The sequence below is a fragment of the Lissotriton helveticus genome, chromosome 1_1 (genome assembly GCF_964261635.1).
Source record: "Lissotriton helveticus chromosome 1_1, aLisHel1.1, whole genome shotgun sequence".
In the NCBI taxonomy this organism is placed as follows: domain Eukaryota; kingdom Metazoa; phylum Chordata; class Amphibia; order Caudata; family Salamandridae; genus Lissotriton; species Lissotriton helveticus.
In genome coordinates this window covers 1,734,718,144-1,734,745,164 of record NC_136057.1, presented here as the reverse complement: position 1 = coordinate 1,734,745,164, position 27,021 = coordinate 1,734,718,144, and the positions used below count along the sequence as shown (strand labels likewise).

The 27,021-nt window shown below is 42.7% G+C and overlaps 1 protein-coding gene across 5 annotated transcripts in view; it reads left to right on the top strand.

Annotated features, from left to right (window-relative positions):
* LOC144833854 (intercellular adhesion molecule 1-like) overlaps positions 1-27,021 on the top strand; it is a 499,750-nt gene that overhangs the window by 431,926 nt on the left and 40,803 nt on the right. For 3 of the 5 annotated variants that reach the window (XM_078689198.1, XM_078689194.1, XM_078689195.1), the window contains one exon: positions 228-429. In XM_078689198.1, coding sequence (XP_078545324.1) covers positions 228-429 — 202 coding nt within the window. Of the gene's footprint in view, positions 1-227; positions 2,636-23,512; positions 23,575-27,021 lie in introns of those variants that run through there. The other 2 variants (XM_078689196.1, XM_078689197.1) reach the window with 2 other exon arrangements.

The following is a 27,021-nucleotide window of genomic DNA, read 5'->3' as shown; positions in this document are numbered from 1 at the left end:
TTTGTGTGAGATTCTGACTGGCATGAAATGTATAACCAAAGGTGTAAGGGGAAATCATGAAGGGGAAAGTCTTGAACTAATAAATGTTAAAGAGATTATCAAATTGTTATGTGATGTTTTTAGGCTTTTTGAGAGAATCATACATTTGACACACTTCCCCTTGAGTTTGAGCAGTGGCAATGTTTCCAACTGTAACTGTTTCCTTTACCATGTTCTTTCTTTTGCAGACACATTGCCTTTAATCCTTGGCCTGGTCTTGGCATCTGTGGCATTGGTGGTTGCTGTAACCGGCGGAGTGGCCTACTATCTGTGGAACAGGGCTAGGAAAATCCGAAAGTATGAATCGCAGAAATCAAAACAGAAGGCAAAGAAGCCTGCAACTAGAGACAGCCTCCTCCCCCAGGAGAATAAAGTTCTTCCGTTTGAGATGTGAGTTTACTGACCCGGAAGTGATTCCTTTTCAATAGCTTGTGCGTAGGAAGAAGGGACCTGGAGAAGGACTGTGACAGAAGAGATTAAGTGAATGTCATTGAAGAGAGGTTGATTGAGCATTGTAGCGTACTGGTGTTTTCCTGAGGCGGAAGCCTGGAAAAAGAACTGCTGTATTTTAATCTTTGAAAATTGCTTGTTTGCACATTTAAAAGTTGTTTCCCCTCGCCTCTATACCGCTCTAGTCCCCTCGCCCACACAGACGATTGGAGCTGCTGTGGACGTCCTGTGTGCTGATTGGCAGGACCCCGCCCACATCGCTACAAAAGTCCCGATCCCTCGCTAACTCAGGTTGATTGAGCATTGTAGCGTACTGGTGTTTTCCTGAGGCGGAAGCCGGGAAAAAGAACTGCTGTATTTTAATCTTTGAAAATTGCTTGTTTGCACATTTAAAAGTTGTTTCCCCTCGCCTCTATACCGCGCTAGTCCCCTCGCCCACACAGACGATTGGAGCTGCTGTGGACGTCCTGTGTGCTGATTGGTAGGCACAGGACCCCACCCACATCGCTGCAAAAGTCCCGATCCCTCGCTAACTCAGGTTGATTGAGCATTGTAGCGTACTGGTGTTTTCCTGAGGCGGAAGCCGGGAAAAAGAACTTGTTACAATTATAAAAGTACTTTGTAATGTAAGTAGATCCAATAGTCGTAGATGTTCTTAAATAGATGTTTATTAGTTAAAGTTGGTAAATAGGAAGGCCCCACCGGGAGCAGCATCCAGCTGCTCAGCCCCACTCATTCAAACTGATCACACATTCAAACCATGCATACACGAACATTCTAATGACATCACACACAGGCTGAGCAGCAGGGAAAGAGATGATCAGAATATAACACATCTCCCTCTTTTAAAACAATGAACACAAAAGAAAGCAAGAGAAAATAAATACAGTATGCCCTGACGATGACAAGGTCAGGATTTCAAATAAGCAGTCAACATAAGAAAATGAATGACTGTAAATAAAAATTATGAAATAACAATATAGCATAACATAAGAATTGTTGCATAAAACACGAAAAGAGGAATAATATCCTCTCGCACAAAACCAATGCAAAATCACATAACCACCAAACCCCATCACAAACCAAACCCAAAATATCACCAATCATGCCAGTTGGCCAGATTGTCACGAAAAGCAATAAACAGGGAACCCAACTAAATAAAATGCACGGAGTATATGACTTCCCAACGGCACTCTGTATAAATGAACACCTCTAAATGAATAGAGCACTTACGTGGTTCAACAAAATAAATCATGTATACAACTGAGCATTAACAGAACTGAGGACTCTGCAACCTCATATAATTCAATCTGAAACAGATGGAGCGCCTCAAACAATGAGCACCTATGTGGCTCCGCAAAATATGCATACTAAAAATCCAAACTGGAGAACAAATCTTCAGAAAATACACACTAGAATTGAACACCTCAAAACATTTGAGCACTTAAAGTGGTTCAAAGCAATAAAAAGGAAAATGTAGTCTCTGCACGACTCTTCGCAGTAAAAATGTGAACACCCTCTATTAGAATAGAGCACTATGAAATAAGTGGTTCATCAAAACATACAGCATAAATAAATCTCAACACTTACCAAAAGTAGTTCCAAAACATATATCAGTATCACACGCTCCAACTTAATAATCACTAGAAATACATTAAATTGAGCATCGCATCTCAAATTGCGCACTTATATGGCTCAACAAATTAAAGCAAACACCTCCAATAAATTGAGCACATATGTGGTTCATTACCATAAAGAAAAATCTAACATTTCCATGACTCAGCATAGTAAAACCTGACAACTAAAATCAACACTTAAAAAAAATAATTAAATGAGCACCCGAACAAAGGTTTCAGTACATAAGTAGCTCAATTCAGTAAACGTAAATTAATCCATCAAAATAACAGTAAAGAAGCACTTGAATAAAATATTTCAGCACATAACAGTTCCACGCAGTAAAAGTGAATAAATCAGTCACTCTGAACACAAACATGTAAATCAATACACATGTGTTTAGCAAATAATTCAAAATAAGAAACTAAAACAATAAAAGTAGTCACCGTTGTCACGATAATGCTGTAAGACCTTAGCTTTGCAAAAAAAAAAAAAAAAAAATGGACTAAATAAATGTAGTCACCGTTGACTCAATGCACAGCTCCACTTCTTAAAGTCTGTGTAATTATTTCTCCACAAAACATTGCTGCCATGCTGATACAGAAAGTGAATTATGACGCTTTCTCAGGACACTTCATAGTTCCGGGTAGTTGTCAGGCAAACGTAATCACGCAGTGTCTCTGCTGGTTTACGACTTTCCTGTCATCACAGCGTGATGACTCATCATTCACAGCCTGCTCAAACTACGTTCTGGAATGCGGGGACAACAAAGCTGAAAGATTCCTTCAGGATGGATGTCGGCTGGCACACAGAAGATTAACGTCACAGGTAATCATTTTCAAATCCGAACAAAATGAAAATGTGCCGTTGCCTTTGCTGACGATCACACATGGGCTCCACACACAGTATTAAATCCTTTCCAGTGTAAAATAAAACACCACATGAAACCGTTTGAAAAAGAGGCTCTTGAGGCACCGTAAAAGTGAAATGAAAATGCGATCCCAGAGAGACAAACACATTCCGATTAAAATATCCAGGTCTCTTCTTGTTTGAAACCAACGATGCAGTGCAAGCAGGCAGGTTTAAGTAGCAAAGTATTCCAAACATTCAGAATAAATAGTGTGTAGGCAGGCAGGTTTCAAGCCATTCACTCCACACACATGTCTTTTTAGTCACGAACTTTACCGTTTTAAAAATCCAGAAACGGAAATATGCACAGATGGTCAGAGAAAAGGCTTAACAATTGCTCCCACAGTGAAGAGGTTCAAACTACGTGAAACATCAACGTAACCTCATCAATCCTTGTTTTTGAATTTGACACAGCATATTTATGAAGGTAAAAACGTCGAAAGAAAGTTGCTCATCCACAATGAAAGCATATTTAACGGATGACAGAAGCAAAGTTCAAAACATCCCAAAATTGGTCGTAATAGCAGGTTTCAGGTCTCAAACTCCAGCTCACAAAATATTTAAAATAACCATTTGTAGACAGGTTGATTTAAAGCAATATGAGTCAAACATTGTCCAACGCCCAAAACATACCTTTAGAAAAGATGTATTCAGTAGGCTGTCAGATGTATCATGACACCGGTGGGGCATCAAAAGGCGTTGCTTGTCTTCTTTAAAAAAACTTTTCTTCACATCTTGTAGTTCCATGTATCAAATATAGTTCCTGCACACGTAGTTCTTTCTCCCTTGTCGCCATTGTTACAATTATAAAAGTACTTTGTAATGTAAGTAGATCCAATAGTCGTAGATGTTCTTAAATAGATGTTTATTAGTTAAAGTTGGTAAATAGGAAGGCCCCACCGGGAGCAGCATCCAGCTGCTCAGCCCCACTCATTCAAACTGATCACACATTCAAACCATGCATACACGAACATTCTAATGACATCACACACAGGCTGAGCAGCAGGGAAAGAGATGATCAGAATATAACACAACTGCTGTATTTTAATCTTTGAAAATTGCTTGTTTGCACATTTAAAAGTGGTTTCCCCTCGCTTCTATACCGCGCTAGTCCCCTCGCCCACACAGACGATTGGAGCTGCTGTGGACGTCCTGTGTGCTAATTGGTAGGCACTGGGGGTATGGACCAGTTGTTTTCCTGATCCCGCCCATCGCCACGTACATATGCCGGCGTCATCTCGGCCGCGCAGCGAGCGCACCGGCGGCGCGCCGGCGGCGCGCCAAAGGTAAGCCCGTCTGCGCCTGTCCGCGCCCACACGCGGCCAGGGGCCAGCCCCCCTGCTCAGCACACAAACGGTGTGACTGGCTACTCGAGGGCCTAATTAATATCTCTTAGACCAGCCTTGAAGGCAGATTGTACGGTCTCCCGTATGACAGGGTCCCTAGGGCATGCCGAATGTGTCCTTTTGGTCTAGACGCTGCTTACCCTTGTAAGAGCTGCGCACCTCATATCCGACCTACTCGCGACATGGTGTTTAAGTTCTGCAGCTTGAACTGCAGATCTCTAGCCAAGCATAGGCGCAAGATCTTTGATCTCCTCATTGACCAATCTCCTGATGCACTATTCCTTACGGAAACATGGCTGCATGACAGCTCTGGGCCTGACATCGCCGACGCCTTGCCAGTTAATTACATCATCTCTAGGCAAAACAGAGTTAGTGGAAAAAGAGGAGGCATTGCAATTATCACCAAGAGCAATGTTCAATGTTTGATTGAACCCGCAAAACTCAAAGATTGCGAGGCACTCCATTTCAAGCTCGAGCTTCATCCCAAATTTACTCTCTCTGGCCTGTTAATTTATCGCCCCCCCGGGCCAGCAAATGCCTGGGCCCCACAATTATCAGACTTTGTTGCCTCCACATCACTGCATTCTAACAACTTTATGATCCTGGGTGATCTCAACATCCATTTGGAAGACCCCACATGTAGCGTCAGCACCAATCTATTGTCGCACCTGAAAAGCCTTAATGTGGTAATACACAATCAGGGCCCTACACACAAAGGGGGCCATTTATTGGACCCTATCTTCTCCAACTTGAATAACTTACAATGCTACCCAGCACTTCCTATTCATTGGTCAGATCATTACATGACTTGGTTCGATATTTCTTTAAAGGATCTCCAGGCTCAACAGAAATTCTCTACTGCTACCTTAATGAGAAATTGGAAAAAGCTTGATGCAGCTGCTTTTAAGCAGCACCTCCGCGCCCATCTGCCCAAGGACGACACCTTTAGGGATAGTGTAGATACGGTAGCTGCTAATACCAATTCTTGGCTCACTGAAGCCATTAACAGTTGTCTGCCATCGTCCAGCCAAAAATTAACTATCCATAAACCTCCTGCTCCCTGGTATAATGACCAATTAAAGACTCATAAGTCACATTGTAAAAAACTAGAGAGAGGGTGGCACAAGGACTATTCCCCTATTGCTGATGTGGCTTACAATAAAAGAACTGAAGCACTATCATAAAGCTTGCCGTCAGGCAAGAACCATTTACGTCGCAAAAGCAATAAATGACGCTACAAACAAGTCAAAAGTGCTCTTTGGGCTAGTCAAGGATCTAGCAGGATCCAGCACAGTAGCTGGGCCCCCATCCCTGGATAGATCCCAGTGTGAGGAGCTGGCCCAATACTTCACAACAAAGATCGAGAAAATGTATTTAAATATAGCTGAGCAACACAAAGATAAAAGGTCCCCTATTACTGATATCAGCGAGAGCCCCATGAGCTCGCTGCCGGTCTCATATGCCCCACTGGAGGAATGGCCGGAGCTCAATCCCTCGTCGTTATCGCTGCATCTGGCTAAGATTAAATCGGGCTCCCCAAACGACCCTCTACCAGTCTCTGTGCTCAGACTGTTAGAAGAGCCTCAGCTTGACAGGATTTGTTCCACGCTTAATGCCTCAATACATCAGGCTAGCGTTCCGACATGTTGGAAGCACGCCATGGTCTCACCCTTGTTGAAGAAACCAATGGCGGACCCGAAAATCCCTGCCAACTTCAGGCCGATTTCTTTACTTCCTATCTTTTCCAAGGTTTTGGAAAGGCATATTTACCAGCACCTGGCAGTGTTTGTCGAGAACAACAATCTGTTGCACGATTCACAGTCAGGGTTTCGCCCAGGCTTCTCGACGGAGACTACTCTCTTGGGTGTCACCGAGAATCTCCACCTGATGCTTGACAGAGGGGACACAGCCGCACTGATTTTATTAGATCTCAGTGCGGCCTTTGATACCATCTCCCACGCCATCCTACTTAGAGCATTGAACTCACTAGGCATCAGAGGAAAGACTCTGAAATGGATTGAATCCTTCTTGACAGACAGGTCTTTCCAAGTCTTCTCCCACTCCTCGACATCTAAGATCCACGCCTCTCCATTTGGAGTCCCTCAGGGCTCCATTCTCAGTCCCCTTCTTTTTAATTTCTATGTTACCCCGCTAGCTCTCATTGCAAAACGGGCTGGCCTCACGTTATTTTCTTACGCCGAGGACTCACAGATAGTCTTCTCCCTCACGCACTCAGATACGTCCCCCACTTCCCTTCTTCAATCAGGGCTAAGCGAAATAGCCTCCTGGATGAGCCAAAATCTGTTGAAACTCAACGGAGAAAAAACAGAGATTCTTATTCTCGGAAGTAAACCCGACCTGTGGGGCATTAAACATTGGCCAGCGGAAATAGGGCCTATCCCCCCAGCATCAACACACGTCCGCAACCTGGGAGTCATTATAGATCAGGGCCTAACAATGCAGACACAAGTGACGAAAGTAGCAGCCACCTGCTTTTCTATCCTGCGCTGGTTGCGTAAGATATTGTGGACGCTGCCACTGGAAACTCAGAAGTCCGTGGTTAGCGCCTTGGTGACCTCCCGGTTGGACTACGGCAATGTGCTCTACCTGGGGGTCACTAAGGCAGTCACCCGTCACCTTAAAATGGTCCAAAATGCTGCGGCGCGTCTACTCTGTGGCTGCAAGAGAAATGAACCCATGACACAACATCTCAGGGAACTTCACTGGCTCCGAGTGGAGAATCGTGTGAAGTTTAAAGCTTCATGTTACATGCATAAAATAAAAGCAGGAACGGTGCCAAGATATCTTCAATCCCTGGTGTCAACGTACTTCCCTACCCGTACATTGAGATCATCCACCCGAGAATTTTTCTGTGTACCCAAGGTTAGATTTGCCAGGATGGGCGGGAGGTCCTTCGCCTTTATGGGCCCTAGGCTCTGGAACTCCCTCCCTCTGGTTATTCGTGCAGAACGCTGTCTCAACCGTTTCCGGAAGGCAGTTAAGACTTGGTTATTTAACCAATAATTTCTCTCTTACCGTACGCTACGCCAGCCTTCATTTTAGCGCCGGGAAACCCTTTTTGGGTAGCTGTCGTGCTTTACAAGCTGAAAAAATAAATAAATAAATAAATAAATAAATAAATAAATAAATAAGAGATCTTGAAAATTACAACTGAAACATCAAACTGCGGAGCAATGGGATGCCTGAATTGCTGAACAGATTTAGTATTTGAAACTCCAAGTAGCAGACTGCAAAGAGCCTGTTAAAGTTCTCTGTGCTCTGTGCTGAACTAAAATATTAGAGGTTTATTTATCACCTCAAACATTGTGGGGTTCAAAAAGGAATCACTAGCCCCCTCATCCATGTCCTTAAAATTGCAAGCAGACACTTTCAAATACTGTATGTCACGTTCCCACTGGATAATGAGTTGTTTTAATGTCATGCACTGCAAATTGAAATCACCTCAAGATGCTGGATATAATATAGGAGCGGTACTAGTACAGGGGTCATACTGGATGCTAATTCATGTGCAGCAGTGTAAGCTTCAGGCTCCTTGGAGTACACAACCCTGCAGAATTCACATCGGCGATATAGTTCACTTACACAGGGATACGTTTGGGGAGGTTGTGAGGTGGCTTTTGTATGCTGAAGCAATTCTACTGCTGCAGGTCAATAGAGAGGAGTCCAGGCCACCCGTGTTAATAGCCAGCCCTACCCTCTACATTTGCTGCATTGAACACCAATGTCTGCACTGACACAGTGTGTGATCTTGAAGCCTCTGTATTTTATTCCGTTTTACATTGTTCTCTTGATGCCATTGTTTGTGCCTAAATGTGGGACTGTCGAAATGAATCACTGTAGTAACAAATTGCTTTTTTGCTCCAATAGCGCAGCTGATAACTAAAATTTCACTCCCACGATTGCCAACATGAGCTCAGCTAGTAGACGGCTGGGTGGATTGGTGGTGTTTTAAAAATAAAACGTTCTGTTGAGTGTCAGATGTTGCACATGGATTCCTAAAACAGTTATGTTCTTGTGTTTTGAGCGAGTGATCTGCTTTACACAAGGCGCTACTGTATTTGTCAGCTCTAAGTTCGACGTATAAGGCATTTGTATGCCTTTACTGTAATACAAAACCAAAATTATCATGGGGCAACCTGGTATCCCTGGGTACCTGGTACCCTTGAGAAAAAAAAAATATGGCCAATGCTTCCATGGCAAAATACACTTAAGTATCCTATAACAGGCTTTTAATTACTACATGTTTTTCTCTAATATGAAAAAGATGGTGTAGTAGGTGCTCCAAAAATTGTGCAGCGAAAGTGACAAGTTTGAGATGCCGAGCTACCTTTCCACGGATTCCCGGTGGCTAAAAGCTTTGGCTTCAGTACGTATGAGAACCCACCAAGTGATTTGAACAGCTGCTGTTCCAGTGTGGCAGATTTATGCAAACCAACTTCTCTTTACCAGCAGACGGCTTTCATTGTACCCCTATTTGAGTTACTGGAGTGGACGAAACTTTGACAAATTAGCTTCTTGACAAAATTAAAAAAAACTGAAGTGGAATCACAAGTCCTTCGTGTTGAATCATTGTACTACTCTGTCAACATCCTTTTAATTTTTCTGATCATCAAGGAACATGTTGAGATCACAGATCCTATCTGGGGTTTCAAAGCTAGGTCACCGTCTCTGGTAACGCCCAAGCTCTTCGCAGATATTTTGGGGGCTCCCTCATCTCAGAAGATCAAGCCCCCTTTTAACTTATTAGACCGCTGAAGGTTGACGTTAACACGAGCTGATAAAATCTGATTATTCGCATGTAGGAAGGAGGAGGAGGGGAGGAGAAGGCTGCTGATGCCATGCACCGCACCTGAAGGTTGCCCGAGGTCCCTGCAAGGGACCCCCATGGGAGGGCAAACCCCGTAGTAGGGCGCAGGAAACCGAGGCCAGCCTTGTGTGGGAGGGGGCGGGGAGGCGGGGTCACGCTGATCAGGCCACCCCCCCCCTTTTCCTGGGAGGTATAGGTAAGCTCCTCCCTCCCGGCGTCCTCTTTGCTGCTGCCCCTCTACCACTGCGGTCGCAAGGCTGTCCCTCGCCAGCCTTAGGCCCATTAGCCCCTCCTAGGCCCTCTCCCTCACCCCACGACCCGGACGCGAGGCCCGCAATTTCAGCTCGATTTAGCGGTCCCCAGAATGTATCCAGGTGACGTGAATTTCGACCCGTTACAAAGCCGTCCGGGACTGTTAGGCTGTCCTTGGTTATAGGCTTCTTAGTTACGAAGATTAGTATTTCTTATTCGTTACATGCAAAAACTCAATTAGCACAGGGAGGCTACAATAACATCCATGGAATCTTCATTCGTTCCATATCTCATTCATTCCTTGGAAAACTCAATTAGTAGAGGGAGAATATAACACCTATGCAGTGCATCGCATAGTCTTTTATATTTTAAGACAGCACGATGCCATTTCATGCCAGCACAGACCTGGCCTGCATAGGAGGAGCATAAGAAGAGGTGAAACAATGTTTTTGTCTTTAGTTCTCTGCTTATGGTACCTGGGACCAGGGCTTGCCTTTATTAAGGCCTCAGCCGGCCCTCCCTACCATAAGGCTAGTCGTAGCCCCGTGCTTGCTACCAGTCCGGGTGCTTGTTACATAGTTCTGGTGGGAATTAGTAAACCGGATTGGTTATAAGCAAAGAATTAATAAACTAACAATGTACTGAAAAGGGCAGTGTAGAAAGCTAGAACATCTCAAAATAGATGCCAGCACGAGGGTTTTCATCTATTAGTTCAAGAAACTTGCCCACACGGAGGAGCATTAGCAAGAGTCACAAGTGTTGTCTCTCAGTTGGCGTTCATCCCACTCACCGGAGCCTCGCAATGACAACACCCATACATGCCAAGATAATTTTAGAACCCCGTGCATGTAACAAACAACAAGCGAGTAACCATAGGTAAAGAAATACATCTGGCCCTGCAAACACAGTGAGCATGGATTGAGTGGCCTCTGGTGGTCAGAGATAACCCCCAGACCGATTTGGCATGGGGCAGTACCACATGGGGCATTGGAAGTCACTCGCAGGCGAGTCAACGCAGCAATGCGGAAATTCAGCGAACAAAGAGGGGTAGGTTTCATTAGGCATGGCTTGCTGCATGCCAAATCCATTGGGTGCTGGGAATCTGATGGGGTGCACCTGTCCAAAGTGGGCATGGCGATCTTCCTATTAGACCTAGGGGAAGCGCTAGAAACAGCGGGGTGTAGATAGGGTAGGACTAAGGCTAGGTAGTGGGGGCCCTGGGCGCAGCGGGTGCCACGCCCAAGGCTGTGGGAAAGTGGCAAGGCGACCCCCATGCAGGACAGGCGCAGGAACAGGACCTGAAGCCCCAGTGCAAATGCACAGCGCTGAGTCATATATAAGCCGAGGGGCCCTTCTCGGGGACTTGGTTCAACGGCACCCCGTTAGTCCTTAGGGCGGTTGTAAGCCTGAACAACCGGGGGTTTGCTAATAACGCCCCGCCTGGATGGGCAAGGTGTGAGTTGACTCTCCCTTGTCTGGAGGGTGGGGCGGGTGGACAATAGGAGTCCACCGGTGGGAGGCTGGTGCCTCCCAGGATCGACACCTGGCCAGGGCCATTGTGTCCGCATCATTGGCTCAACTTCAGGCGTCCTGTCACGAGGGGTGGCGGGGCTTAAGGGGGGTCGCCTGTCAGTTAACCCGCTCTGTTATTTGTATCACAAATAAACCTGCAACTTCTTATTCCCAACTTACTTGTCTGTGTATCATTTGGGCGGTGAAGGTTGTGGGGGGCGAGGTGTACCGATGCAACTACTATGAAGGTTGCCCGAGGTCCCTGCAAGGGACCCCCATGGGAGGGCAAACCCCGTAGTAGGGCGCAGGAAACCGAGGCCAGCCTTGTGTGGGAGGGGGCGGGGAGGCGGGGTCACGCTGATCAGGCCACCCCCCCCCCCTTTTCCTGGGAGGTATAGGTAAGCTCCTCCCTCCCGGCGTCCTCTTTGCTGCTGCCCCTCTACCACTGCGGTCGCAAGGCTGTCCCTCGCCAGCCTTAGGCCCATTAGCCCCTCCTAGGCCCTCTCCCTCACCCCACGACCCGGACGCGAGGCCCGCAATTTCAGCTCCCCTCCCTACCGCTCACCCGCTGAAAGGGGGGAAGTGGGGAGGGGGGTTTATTAATGTTGTTTATGTTTCTTTTAGGTTGCAGGAGGTTTTACAGGGCGATCCCCCATGCAGGACAGGCGCAGGAACAGGACCTGAAGCCCCAGTGCAAATGCACAGCGCTGAGTCATATATAAGCCGAGGGGCCCTTCTCGGGGACTTGGTTCAATGGCACCCCGTTAGTCCTTAGGGCGGTTGTAAGCCTGAACAACCGGGGGTTTGCTAATAACGCCCCGCCTGGATGGGCAAGGTGTGAGTTGACTCTCCCTTGTCTGGAGGGTGGGGCGGGTGGACAATAGGAGTCCACCGGTGGGAGGCTGGTGCCTCCCAGGATCGACACCTGGCCAGGGCCATTGTGTCCGCATCATTGGCTCAACTTCAGGCGCCCTGTCACGAGGGGTGGCGGGGCTTAAGGGGGGTCGCCTGTCAGTTAACCCGCTCTGTTATTTGTATCACAAATAAACCTGCAACTTCTTATTCCCAACTTACTTGTCTGTGTATCATTTGGGCGGTGAAGGTTGTGGAGGGCGAAGTGTACCGATGCAACTACTATGAGCTACGAGCCTCATTTAGCCCCGTTGAGGCTTTTCAGGTTGGTAGGAGCATCGAGACCCGCAAGGATCCAGAAGAAGATTATTATTCGCAGATGAGGCAGAGGAAGAAGAGAATTGGGTTCGGCCCATGTGAAAGGCCGGCAAGGGTCTGGACAGGAGCTGGGACAGGAGCAATGAAGAGCTCAGTCGGAGATGAGCAAGCCAGCGGGTCTTGCAGACCGGTGAGAGGCATGGTTTGCCCAGGAGGTTGGGCACTCTGGGTAATCCAACTCTCTGGCTCAAGGTGGCACAAGGAGGCATAGAGGGATGTCGTAAAAGGGTATAGGTGGAACAGGAGGTTAAGGATAGGAGCACGTGCAGTGCGATAGGCACCTGCTGCGTTTGGTTGAGAGCCGCGTGGCGTGAACGCAGCCAGTTTAGAGACCAGTGATGCCTGCTCCTGCTTCTCTCCCCCGCTTCACCCCTCCGTTTGACTCCTTTTGCCCCATTTCTCTACTCCTACATCTACCCTGTTCCTAACTGCCCTGACCCCTCTTTGACTCTTCCATGACCTACTACCCGCAGAAGATTGGTAGAGCGGTCAAACCGATCGCATAACGCCTATTGATTACAATCCGGTTTCACTCTGTCAACAGTGTTGTTGGAATGTTGTAGTTTTTAAGAAAGTAGTGCACTTTTGCATTTTTCTCACATGACACTTTCGCTGCGCCTTTTTTTGGAGCACCTTCTACATTGTCTTTTGCATATCAGGCAGTAATTAAAAACATGATTTGAGATACTGGTTTATCAGTTGTTATGCAGACAGTTGTGCGGAAAACGTTTCACCCAAGGGAACCATTGCTGCTCCATGTTTACAGCAATGCAGACATAAGATTGAAACACAATCCTACAGTGTAGGCCTTAGCAAAAAGACTGACGGAAGATAAAAGTCAAACCTATAAGGCGTACCCCTTGATGATACTACTGACGTAAGATGTACACCAAGCATACCACGTGCCTGTCTTCGGGGAGCTACTAAAAGTACATGCAAATCCAACTTGTCCAACACTCATAAGGTATCCAGCTACCAGAACTAAGATTTAAAGCCAGCTCTTAAGACATAAACATTTACAACACTTCTGATGTAAAATGTAAGCCAAACATCTGGAGACGTAAGTTATAAGGCATGAACTTTGACAATACTCCAGGCGCACATATGTGGAAAAAGTTTCCAAAACTTGCGGGTAAGACTCGGAAGTTTTCATAATCTTCGATAAAAAAATATATACATGCAAATGTATTCAGCAGCTGTGAAAAATACTAAGCAACCTACATCTAAACGCCCTCTATGTACACAGACAGATTTATTATACTTCCATTCCTTCAATCTGGACGTTTATGCACAAGAAGGCATGCAAAATTAAACAAATACGTACTGGAAACTATCTAAGTTTGGGGAATGCCAGTATGAAAGAAGAAGCTGGGCTTTTACATTTTCCTGGGTTGTAAATGCTTAAGAGAGGGCTGCAGGAATGAGCTTTGCCGTTATAGGCAAAGAGAACACTTGCCATCACCGACTGGTGCTGTGGTATAATTTTCTAAAGAGCTAGTAAACTTAATTTTTATTTAAGAAATATGCAGCAAAATGACAATCGTTTATTATTGAGAAAAAGCTTTTAAAAACTCATGAACAGCAGAGATGAATTCTTGTTCAATAAAACAGTCAAATACACACGTTTGATCCCTTTTTGAATCGAAATCATACTACCCCCCAGATGTGGAAAATAAATTGTCTGTTATTTTTAGAGTTCTGTTTATGGCTCTGATGGGTGCAACATTTTAAACAGTTTACAGGCTGCTAAGTCAGTTTGGTTCAGTTATGTTTATGTTACAGAAAGCTGGTGTCCTACTGTGGTGTTAATGTGCTTGCAGAGACCTTCATCCGTGGCGGAGGATGCAGAGATGCTGAATTGTGAACGAGTAAGCGCCGCCATTTTCATGGGCCTTTTTCTGCTCTCTGACCTTTCGTGGAAAGCAGGCCAGGATAAATAAGTGAAAGGCCTCGGCACTGTGCTGGCCTGCCTCTCACAGTTGCTGGGAATAAGCAAAGTAACTAGAAATCTGCAACCTCGGTGGGAAATTCTTCAGCAAGGGTTTCAGACTTCCTCTGTGAAAGCATATTTTTTCCCACTGTTATATACCTACTATATCACAAAACATTTGCTTCTATTGCTTTGACCTAATCGCAAGGTAAGTATAGTAGACGAATACAATAGTTACTAGAGTCAGGTAGACAATGCAGAGGGACACATTGTCACAATATACTTAACACGATAAAGGTGGTAGGCAATATGCTGGATGCATAGAACCCTTCACAGCACTAGGGATGCAAGATGTAAATATGACATTTAAGGCCATCCTGATTCTGCATAGATGAGATTTAAACCAAATATATTGCTATTGTTATTTAGTACATTTTGCTATTAATATGGAATTGTAGTGCTTAAGTCTGGGTTATGACGTTCCAATAACTTCCATCGCAGACTGACGTCTGATTCGGTTTTGTGGTGGTGGGTGGTCAGAAGTACAGAATCGAGGTACTGCAAAATAAGATGTAGACACAGCATGAGAGATGTACGAGTTCCCCATACCTGTGATGTTAGAATTTAATTTTACATGAACGTGTTCCTTAGCCTTTCTGATCTTAACCCTACATAAAACCATATTACTTCTGATACTACGGGTACTGGATGAAAATCTAACATTAACCATTGTAGATAGTTGGATATAAAGTTCATAGCCTCCCATTGACCAAGCACGGTTTGAAAATATTCTCTCCTTTTTTAGTCTTCGGATTTCGTTTGAGAAACATTAATTCTTAAACCTTATGTATGACTAATGCAGTTAAACATTACAACTTAAAACACCCTCTCCTACCCTTTTGCTATTTTTCAGTTTGAAAAAGAAAATTCATAAAATTAACAAATGGCCAAGCCAGTTAAAGTGATGAGCACAATTTAATATTGTATAATTTTCTTATTTTTGTAATTGAGTTTGAAAAAAATCATCATATTATATAATTATCATCAACAAATCTGTGAATACATTAATAAACATGATAGCATTGTGGGTCATCATTTCAAGAAGTACCCAGTGCTTCAAAACTGTGAAGCACACTTGTGTGTTCTGGCCACATCTCTTTCAGCTGGTAAACATTTCATACGCTACATTCGCACATCCGTCTGCTTACGTTTGGAGACTTACATTTGTTTAAAAATTTGGGGGCAGATTTACAAGCCCCTTGCGCCGCTTTTACGCCGCCGTTGCGTCACTTTTGTGACGCAGCGGCGGCGCAAAAGATGCACCATGGTGCGGGGTATTTACAACGTGACGCATCTCCCAGATGCGTCACGTTGTAAATCCGTGCGCCAGGAGAGGCGTACCATCGCAGGGGGAGGCGTTCCTGTGCAGGTACGCCTCCCAAAAGTAGCTGAGTGAAATCTACCAGATTTCACTCAGTCACTTTTGGGCCCATGCTGCGTCAAAACCCTGCGCCTGCTTGAAGCAGGCGTAAGGATTGACGCAGCATTGTACACATAGGGCCACCCTGATCATTGCTGGAGCTGCATCGCGCTTGCGACGCAACTCCAGCAATGCGCCGCTTTTACGGCACAGATGCGTGACGCATCTGTGCCGTTTTTCCCCCATGGTACGCCGCATTGTAAATGCGGTACAAAAGGGGGGTGGTGACGGACGGAGCATCTGAATCAATCAAACACTCACACCCAGTCAAAAGATCTGGGTTTAATCCATCACCGTTCTTTAGCCCACTCTGCCACCCCAGTTCAGACATGGCTATATGCAAATCAGTCTGACCCTGTGCCTCATGCGAACAGTCCAGCCCGAACTGCCAAGCCATGTCTTCCCTGGACCGGAAACAAGCTTCCGAGGACTGGTTTCTGGCATTCCAGCCGTATTGAGCCCGGCTTGCTTGAATCCAGTGGCAAAGTGAGCAAGGGATTCACGTCTGAGCATACCCTGCCACACTTATTCGCGGCCAAAAGCGGTACAAAAGCGGGGTGGTGACGGACGGAGCATCTGAATCAATCAAACACTCACACCCAGTCAAAAGATCTGGGTTTAATCCATCACCGTTCTTTAGCCCACTCTCTCACCCCAGTTCAGACATGGCTATATGCAAGCTTCCGAGGACCGGTTTCTGGCATTCCAGCTGTCTTCAGCCCGGCTACTACTATAGCACCTGTCAAACAAAAAATCATACCGAAGAAAGCCTCCCAGCCATGGTACAACAAAGACCTTAAGGCATCAAGGCAAGAACCGAAATGGAGGACAAAGTATGAGGTTGAGGAGAAAATCATCTACAAAAATAAATTATCCAAACATAAAAAAACGTATCCTAATGGCAAAAACCTCCTACTACTCTGAGCAGATAAAATTAGCCTGTGATACTAACAAAATTCTTGTTATAAAAAACTGGTGGTACCAGTGTGCCCCAACATTGCAGTGATAAATGAAGAATTTTGTAATGCTATGGCTAACTTCTTCCAAGAAAAGGTTGCCAACATCTTTAACAAACTCACTGCAGGTAGGACAGCCATCCAACTGGATGGGCTATGTCTACATATGACATAAGTTATTTCTAAAGACAGTGGTCCCTAGACAAGGGTTAATGTGAGTAAACAATAAATAGAGACACAATCAGTACTATATTTTACAGCTGTCCAGCCGGACAGTTTTTTTTAAATATGCAGTTGCTTAAATATATACAAAATGAAGCAAGAAACATTTAAAGTGTATTGTGCGCCATATACACTTCTTTAGTTAATACTCATTTTGTGTAATAGTGTCTCCCCTATAATTTGTTTCTCATATCAAAATGTGCCCGATAAAAACAATTTACTCTGCCTGAGCCTTTCTGTTTTCATGTTGTACGTCCTTCCCACTAAGTTGGATACAGGTTTGTGTCCGACTTTAATTGTTTCTTGCTTTATTTTGTATATACTTAAGCAACTGCATATTCAATAAAATCCTGCAAGGCTGCACAGCTGTGAAAATATAGTACTGATTGGGTCTGTATTTATTATTTATTAAAGTATTGGGTACTGTAGAAGTTCAAAAGCCATTCAAACAATAACGAGGTGTGAATCATTTTCAATATAATATTGTCTAATAAATCCATGTTTACTTACTATAATAGTATCCATAAATGTAGTAAGTTGATCGCCAACACAGAAGAATAAAGGTAAGATGCTGTTTTATTATGGGCAAGTGCCACGCAGCAACTGGCGAGCACCGAAGACCAAAGTAAACTGACACAAAGAGAACGGCAAAACATAACCATTCTAATTCAGAACATTTACAGACTCGCGCGATGAGCCTCGTGCCAAACTTGTAATTAAAGAGCAAAACACTACATTATCCTCCTTCTTATAAACAAAAAAAAAAACAAGTTAACCAAAACCTCACAAAGGTAATACCTTATCTATAGCTTCTGCAGAATGAACATAAGTTAAAATATATTTAACAATATTTCGTAAGAACAATATTTCATGCACTGCTTCTGTGTGAAACAAAGTAAAACAATTCAACAATATTTCACAGGAACAAATCATATTTCATACATTGCTTCAATGTTAAACAAAGTGAAACAATTCAACGATATTTTGCAGGAACAAATCTTTGTCTATTGCTTCTGCGTAAGGCAAAATCAGAACTGTCGAAATGTCCGGAATCAGTTAAAACATCAGGTCCAGAATCAGTTGAAACATCATTATTAAAAACAGATGTCTCACATGATCTCAATCCATTTCTTACAATTCTAGAAACATTCCACCATTGTTTGTTAGTCATCATAACCGCATTTCCTTGAACCTTCTCAATAACCATAGGTTCAGAAAATGTTGAACTTCCTTTCTTCTTATACATGGAAAACTTAACACGTACAACATCACCAATAGTAAATGAGTTGCTAATAACTCGTTTCCTGAAATCAAAATATTTCTTCTGTTTGGATTGTGCTACTAAAACATCGCCTTTAGCAACTTTGTCAATATCAGAAATATAATTCATTTTTACCCCTTTAGACATCCATCCAGGGAAAACTTTTGAACCAGGCTTCCTGACTCGTAAAAGTTTATATGGAGAAAACTTTGTGGAGGAATGCGGAGTAGTACGGTAGAACCATAACATGGATCTAACAGCATTCTGTACATTGCATTTCTCCACCAAAGCCCACTGAACACAATTATTAAGAACCCTATTCATCCTCTCTACCAAACCATTCGTTTGTGGATGATAGAGAGAACTCTTTAGATGACTAATACCACTCTCTTTCAAGAATTCCTGAAACTCATGACTGACAAACTGTACACCATTGTCACTTACAATAGTAGATGGAAATCCCTCACGTAAAAAAATGTCTTTTAGAAAATCAATCACATTTATAGAATTTGGTTCTCCAATAAAACGGACTTCAGGCCATCTTGAAAAATAATCACTGACAACTATTGCAAATCTTGATGAAGATGGAAGTGCATTGAATGGACCAACTAAATCAATGCCAATTGTCATCCAAGGTGCAATTGGCATCTCTATAGGTTGCAACGGTGGTGTCCTTACAACAAAACTTTTCTCTGCCCCAGAACAAACCACACAATCACCCACAAATGTATCTACATCCTTGTCCATCTGTGGCCACCAGAAATATTCACGCAATCTTCTCTTGGTCAATGTCCTTCCCAAATGTCCTTCATGTGCCGCTTTAATAAATCGTAATCTCAATATGTCAGGAGGAATTAACCTGTCGTTACGCACTAATAGCCCATATTCAAGAGAGATTTCCAACGATACCTTCACTTACGTTTGAAGTGCAAGAGAAACATTCTTCTCTCTAGGCCAACCATTCTTGACGTGTCTGATTACATATGAAAGTAGATTATCTTTTTCCAATTCAATCCTCCATTCTTTTTCACTAATGGCATACATATCATCCAAAACCAAACTAGCAATAAAACATTCATCCTCATCTTCCAGTTCAACATCAAATTCCGCAACGGGAAACCTTGAAACATAATCAGCTCTCACGTTTTTATTTCCTGGAATGTATGTGATATCAAAATCATATTGTAAGAGCTTAGTAGATAGACGAGCTATTCTTGGTGTCTGATCTCTTAACTTCTCACCTGAAAGAATTGAAACAAGGGGACTGTGGTCAGTACGTTTCTGAAAATGCCTTCCCCAAATGTAGGGATTACGGGGCATATTACCAACGTTAAGCGATATTTATCGCTAACGATGCTTAGCAACGACATTTTTACCGCTAAGCATCGTCAGAAATTATCGCAGATAAACCTTGCTATTATCAAGGTTTATCGCAATAAAAAACGGCCGCAATGCATGAATATCGCTGAAAAGTCAGCGATATTCATGCATTACCGAGCTAATGCTCTTAGCCATGTTATCCACCTCCCATTGGATAACATGGCTAAGAACTGCTCAGGGCAGGTGTTAGTTTTTGGAGATATTTGCTCTTAGCGCGAATATCTCCAAAAGTTGGTAATAGGAGATAGCGATGTTAGCGACTGTTTCCAGTCGCTAACATCTTGGCACGCCCACTTTGCATGTCATTAGTGATAAATATCACTGACATGCAAAGTGGGGCCCAAGATGGTCGCTATCTCCTACTAGCTGTCGCTAACTGGTGTTAGAGACAGCTAGGTAATAGGGAGATAATTTTATCTCCGCTTTCTTGGCTTTTAAAGCCAGAAAAGCGGAGATAAACCCCCTTGATAATATGCCCCTACATTTCCTAACTGCCCACCAGCAGGCAAGTAGCTCTCGCTCAATGACTGCAAAATTCAACTCTGTACCACGTAAAACTCTCGATGCATAACCCAAAGTATTTTCTACACCATTAACTATTTGAGTTAACACTGCACCCAAACCCAAACCACTTGCATCTACAGTAATGGTGCACAGGACACTTGGATCAAATGGTTTCAAGATTCTAGGACACACTAATTGCTCCTTGACCCAATCAAAACTCTCTTGTGTGACTGAGTTCCAACAGAAATTTACATCTCTTTTAAGCATGTTAGTGAGAGGTTGGGTTTTGATGCATAGTCTGGCACAAAACGAGCATAAAATTCACACAAGCCAATGAATGATTTAAGTTCATTTTTGTCTCTTGGAGAAGGACTGTCAACAATGACTTTAACAAGAGCCGGCCTAGGTTCTATTCCTTGCTCAGTCACAATATGTCCTAAGTATTCAACTTTCTTGACATTAAAGATACACTCTTCTTGTTTCAAAACAACACCACAATCTTGCATAACATCAAGTACATGATATAATGCCTTATCGTGTGATTCATTAGACTCACCATGAATCAAAACATCATCCTGAAAGATGACAACACCTTTGATACCTTTAAGCATTTGAGTCATAATTCTTTGAAAAACAGCTGCCGCAGAGGCCAACCCGAAAGGCATATGGCAATAATGATAAGAACCAAAAGGTGATACAAATGCAGTTAATGTCTCGAAGAAGGATCAAGAGCCACCTGGTGGTATGCTGACGCTAAATCCAATTTTTAAAAAAATGTTGAACCACGAATTAAACTCAACATGTCAGCAATCTTTGGAAGTGGATGAGAATCCACCCAAATATTCTTATTCAGGCTGCGCAAATCAACACAATGAACGAAGATCACCATTTTTTTTCTTTGCGACCACCAATGGAGACAACCATAATGAAGATTCTATTGGTCGAATATTCCTTTCTCACACAAACCAATGAGTTCTTTCTCTAACTGGTCCCTCACACTAAATGGTACATTTCTTAACCGGTGTTTAACAGGTATGGCACCTTCTTTCACTTTGATGACATGAGTGAATCCTTTGATTTTACCTAAACCATTACTAAATACTATTGGATAATGTTCAGACAAATTGACTGTAAACTCATCACCTGAACTGACAACAGAAACTTGATCCTTGGTACCAGGTCGTAACGCCATCTTAAATAAACCTTGGTGATACCATCCCAAAATTAGCAATCCCTTAATTGCAACGTATATTTTCCCTTGTATAGTCCTTCCTCTAAATTCCAAAGTGTTAAAAAAAACAGCCAAATCAATTTTCCTCCCTTCGTAGGAAACAGGAGACCTGTCTGGAGGAAATAATGAACGAGAACCCCAAATTTCAGTGAATAGCTCTTGTGTGATCATAGTGATTCGTGCACCTGAATCAACCAATAAGTTAACTGTCTTACCACCAATATTGATATCAATGTATGGATCAACACACTCCTCCTCTGTACTGTTAACCAAATCTCCAACAACCACAACCATGTCTTTCAAGTCATCCTGAATTTTATTGAGATCACACTCGCTGTTCTCCACAACAGACACTCTTGATATAGAAGAGGAAGATTGTTTCTCATCAGATGAAAAACGTTTCCCAGACTGACAGATTTTCGCAAAATGTCCTAACCTCAAACACACTCTACAAACAACATTTCTGGCAGGACAAGGACGACCCGACTTGAAATGTGGTAAATTACCACATCGATAACATATATTATTTTGTTTAAAACCTCTGTTATCTCCAAAATTCTTATTATCCAAACGATTTGTAAAACCTCTATTATCTCCAAAACTCTTGTTATCAGAACGATTTGTGAAACTGTTCTTGCTATTTTTTGCATGAACAACAGCAGCATTCTCATTTAAAACAACCTTCTCATCTAATTCTTTTACTGCAATTTTTGATAATTCAATACTTTTTGCTGTACATATAGTTTCTTCTAGAGTAGGATTACCCATTGACAACAATGTTTGTTGAATATTTTTATCTGAACATTTGCAAATGTTTTGATCTCTAATTAATTGTTCAGTGAACGCTTCAAATTGACAGTCAGCACTCAATTTACATAAAATGGAGATGTAAGTTTCAACATCTTCACCAGCTTTTTGTTCCCTTTTGAAAAATTTGTGTCTTATAACAACAATGCTAGGTTGAATATCAAAACGAATCTCAAGTTTTTTTACAGCTTCAGCATATTCATCAAGCTCTTCATCATTTGCATTTCTAATTAAATCAGGTAAGTGCTTAAATATTGACCTCCCCTCAAAACCCAATGAATTCAGTAATAAATATTTTCTTCTCTTTGCCCTGAACCTTGATGCTCCTATAGCACCAATATAAGTAATAAAGGCATCATACCAGTTCCTCCATTGTATTGGTGGAGAACCTGGTGTTTCAAGAAAAGGTGGAGGAGGTGACACAGACTGCATGTTCGTGAGCCAAACAAAAACAAAAATATAAAAAAAATAACCGTACAGTAGATCTCTGAGGTATTGTGTACATCACTTTTTTCAACAATTTCACCAAAAAGATAAGTACTTTAAATCACGATGTACTTGCGCATAACTATTGATTTTTAAACATTGTAGAAATTTGAATTAATGTACATATTACTGCATGAATCCACTCTGCACAACTGTTATAATGTGATACAAATATATAGAACGAGGGTAAGTCCAATATAGTGTGCGCATCACTGTGAGAATAATCTTCTGCGTAAGTGTTATTCCTAACGAACAGTGTGGGTGTCACTGCGCACGCTCAATACTCCAGCACAAAAATAAAAATGAAATTCTACAAAAAAAAAATAGAATTATACAGTGTGCGTGTCACTGTGCACGCTTTTACTTCTTTAATGTAAATTACAATTTTTTTTTTAGTGTGCGTGTAACTGCACACTTTTAATTATTTTACGTAATGGAATATAAATGCTCTTAATACCAATAGTTATGTTGCTGTAGAAACGCGTGCTGAATGAGCTTTGACTAACTTCATGTAACGCTGCGTATCAATGTAAACGCTGCCTTAAATGCGTACTTTTTGTTTTTATAAACATGCAGCTCCAATGTTCTTTTTAAGTTAATTTTGTTCTTTTGACTTGGAAACGCTGCCTTAAATGCGTACTTTTTTTCTAAACGTGCAACTCCGATGTTCTTTTTAAGATAATTTTGTGAAGATAGTGTCACGTCAGGCAACTTCCAAAATGGTGTCACGTTGCGCTGCATTCCAGTGACACCTAATAGATTCGTACTATACTTCAAAATGGCGTCACGTTACGCTGCGCTCCACTGCGTTTCAATGACGTGTCAAATTCAATTTCATCTACAATGACGGTGATGCTGGCTTGCATTTCACCTGTGCTCCTAACACGTATTAACTGCCACAGTCAATCAGAATAAATAAAGAAACTTCGCCACTCGTGCTTCTAAAGGTCAACAACTTTAAATATACTTCTTAAACAGTACCTTAATCGATTGACTACGGTGAATGTTAAACAAAGAATAAATAACCTCACTCCGACGTCTTTGACGAGGATCCCGTTTTTCAAAATTCTTTCAGACACTTGTCCACCTGCGAGGGTACGATCGTCGCCACAAATTCTGTAGTAAGATGATCGCCAACACAGAAGAATAAAGGTAAGATGCTGTTTTATTATGGGCAAGTGCTACACAGCAACTGGCGAGCACCGAAGACCAAAGTAACCTGACACAAAGAGAACAGCAAAACATAACCATTCTAATTCAGAACATTTACAGACTCGCGCGATGATCCTCGTGCCAAACTCGTAATTAAAGAGCAAAACACTACAGAGGTGTTAATCATTTTCAGTATAATATTGTCTAATAAATCCACGTTTACTGACTATAATAGTATCCATAAATGTAACAAAGAAACAGGAAAATGCACAGGTAAGTACGTTTTTAGTAAAGTTCCAGAGAACTGTTATCCAGCGGCAAAATATGATGGCGCAGGAAATTTGAACAGAGACTGAAGGGCACTGATACTCAGATTGCGACAGGTGATGGAATGTCTACCGCCACGGACCAGTAAGTTACAATGGTGTAACCCAGTATCCCTCAGAACCTGGGCGGAAGTAGAAAGTATACAAACGGTTCTGTCGGGTATGTACTATTTCTTTAGGTTGTACTGAATATTAAACAATATATACATTTCGAAGCGAGTTCATCAAAGAAGAAAGAATATATAAATTATGAAGCGAGTTCATCAAGGAAGAAAACTTGGAGACAGAGAAAGCTATCGTCCAACCACAAAGGACCCCACTGCGGATCTCAGAATCCTGATAGGAGAAGCAACCCAGAGAGGAATTGATGAGGGTTTCCTGAGTCGGCACGAATATGACTTTCTGAACCAAAAAGAACCTTGGATTCCAACTATCTACACCCTGAAAAAGGTACTCAAGCGACTAGAAAAACCACCAGGGAGGCCAATAGTATCTGCCTGTGGTTCAATTTTAGAACCTCTCAACCAGTTTATTGAACACTTCCTACAGCCATGGGTCCCCAAAACAAAATCCTTTGTGAGAGACAGCATTCATATAATACAACTACTGGAAGGGCAACCTTTCGATCACCGCAAACAGATATTGGTCACATTGGATGTGTCATCATTATACACATCTATCCCACAGGACAAAGCAGTATAAATAATCAGAACAACTTTGGATTCAAGACCAGGACCGCACTGAATCCCAACAACCTTCTTGATTTCACTGCTTGAGATAGCGATGAAAAATAATTATTTCATTTTCAGAAGACAGTACTATCAATGTAAAGGAGTAGCTATGGGCGCTACGTATGCCCCAAGTCTAGCTAACATTTTCATGGCAGCTACAAAGAGGAACATCTGTATAGTCAGTCAAATCCGTACCGCAACAAGATTGAGGTTTGGAAAAGATATATCCATGATGTGATAATGATATGGTCTGGCGAACAGAGTGAATTGATGGAATTTCATGCATGGCTCAACAACAGGAGTAATTTACAATGGCTTGCAGCAGAGAATCAATAGATTTCTTGGATCTCACATTCAGGATAGATGATGGACTGCTATATTGTGAACTCTATCAGAAGGCGATGGAGAGAAATACCTTGTTGATGTATGGCTCCCATCACTCCCGCAACCTAAGGGATAACTTGCCTTACGGACAGTACTTGAGGCTGAAGAGAAATTGCTCCCTGAGAAAGGACTTTTTCAGGGAGTCAGAAGTATTAACAACCCGATTGAAGGCCAGGGGATTCCCGACTGGCCTTTTGAAACGTGCCAAAAAACGAGCTTGGTACTGTCCCCGGGACCAGATACTTGAAGTCAAAGAGAAATCCAAAGAGACCAACAATATTGTCTGCGTAACGACTTTTAACATGAGGAGCAATGACATCAAAAAGAGTGTACAGAAGTATTGGAATCTCATTGCTGGTGAACTACAAACTACTCAACAGCCATTGTTTGCCTTTAAAAGGGGAAAGAACATTAAGGACAGGGTTGTGAAAGCTTTCCTACAACCAGACCTTAGAGGCTACCTGGGCCTCCTGCCTGTGACCGGGCACGAAGATGTGGAAGCTGCAATGCCTGTGATTTGTGCAGGGAGGGCACTGATTTCACATACAACAATAGAACCTACAAATTACCACACTTTACCAACTGTAATAGCTCCCAGGTGATATACGCTATCCTTTGCCCCTGCACTCAAATATATGTTGGTCAGACGACACAGAGAGTCAAAACTAGGATCTTGCAACATATGAGCAGAATAAGATGCAAAACAGTGGGGGCATCATTGGTTGAACACTTTATCACGCACGACCACACACCAGATGACATCAAGTGGTGGGTCTTGGAAAAGATCTGACCGAATCCCAGAGGGGGATCTGTCACCAAGTCTCTTAATTACAAAGAGTGTAGATGGATACATTCTCGCAACTCAGTACAGAATGGGTGGAATGAAATGGAGGAGATTTCTAGACAAATGGGACAACTGTATTTGGATAGCTGAGTGTTGCACAACGCCCCCGATGCTTGATACACCTTGAATACCTGCAGACAGTCAAGTCCTCGTTACCCTAGGTTTTCAATCCCTAGTGGTTGCCCACTTTTTTGAGTAGCAAGATGGAAATATGTCTACCTCCACCTAGGGGTTATTTCAAGATGAATACCCTCAACTGCAGTTACCTGAGTAATTGTGTTCACGGAATGCATATTATATCTAGTAACATGAGGGAAATATTTCTGCCTTTAGCTAGGTGACATAGTAAGGTCCCAGGCCAACTGCCGATATAGAACGGACCACTTTGGTAATTGGCAATGTCGGAATGCCTAATAAACTGATTGTAAATATTACTGCGATATTGTCAGTGCGGGCACCCTGTTAACCATTATTTGGCCCGTAGTCTTCACTAGGTTAAAGAACGTACGCATATGTATAATTTAAACTGAACACACAACGTTCTGAGAATGGTGAGAACGTCTCGTTGTGCAACCTTTATTAATTCACATACAATGTCAATGTTGCATACACGCGAAATGCTAGCTAGGGGATGTAGCAAGGTTCCAGGCTGATGGACGTCTTTGAACGCACGCACAATTGTAATTGACAATGTCTGAAATGCTTTCTAAACTGAACAAGCCTAATGTGGTCTGAAAACTGTGATACTGTTAGTGCGGGCACTTTATTAACCATTATTTTGCAAGTGGTAGCCCTTGGTTGAAACATCATCACTAGGTTCATGGCCGATTAAGCATATAATTTGCAATATTTGAAACTGAACACACAACGTGCAGAATGTATTCTATAAAACGTGATAATGTCACTATTTGCATACAATGGCAATACTGCATATACGCGAAGTATTTTTTTGCTGACTAAATATGGAAATAGTATTGTTATGCTCACGGCCATTGTAGTACATGTGCATATTTACAATGTCTGAAATGCTTTTCAAACGGAAAGCACTGTGTGTGAAATGTACCCTGTTAACTGTGATAATGTCACTGCGTGCATTTTTTACATTCGTTTTCAAATACATGTGCAACCCACCTTTCTTCCACTACAA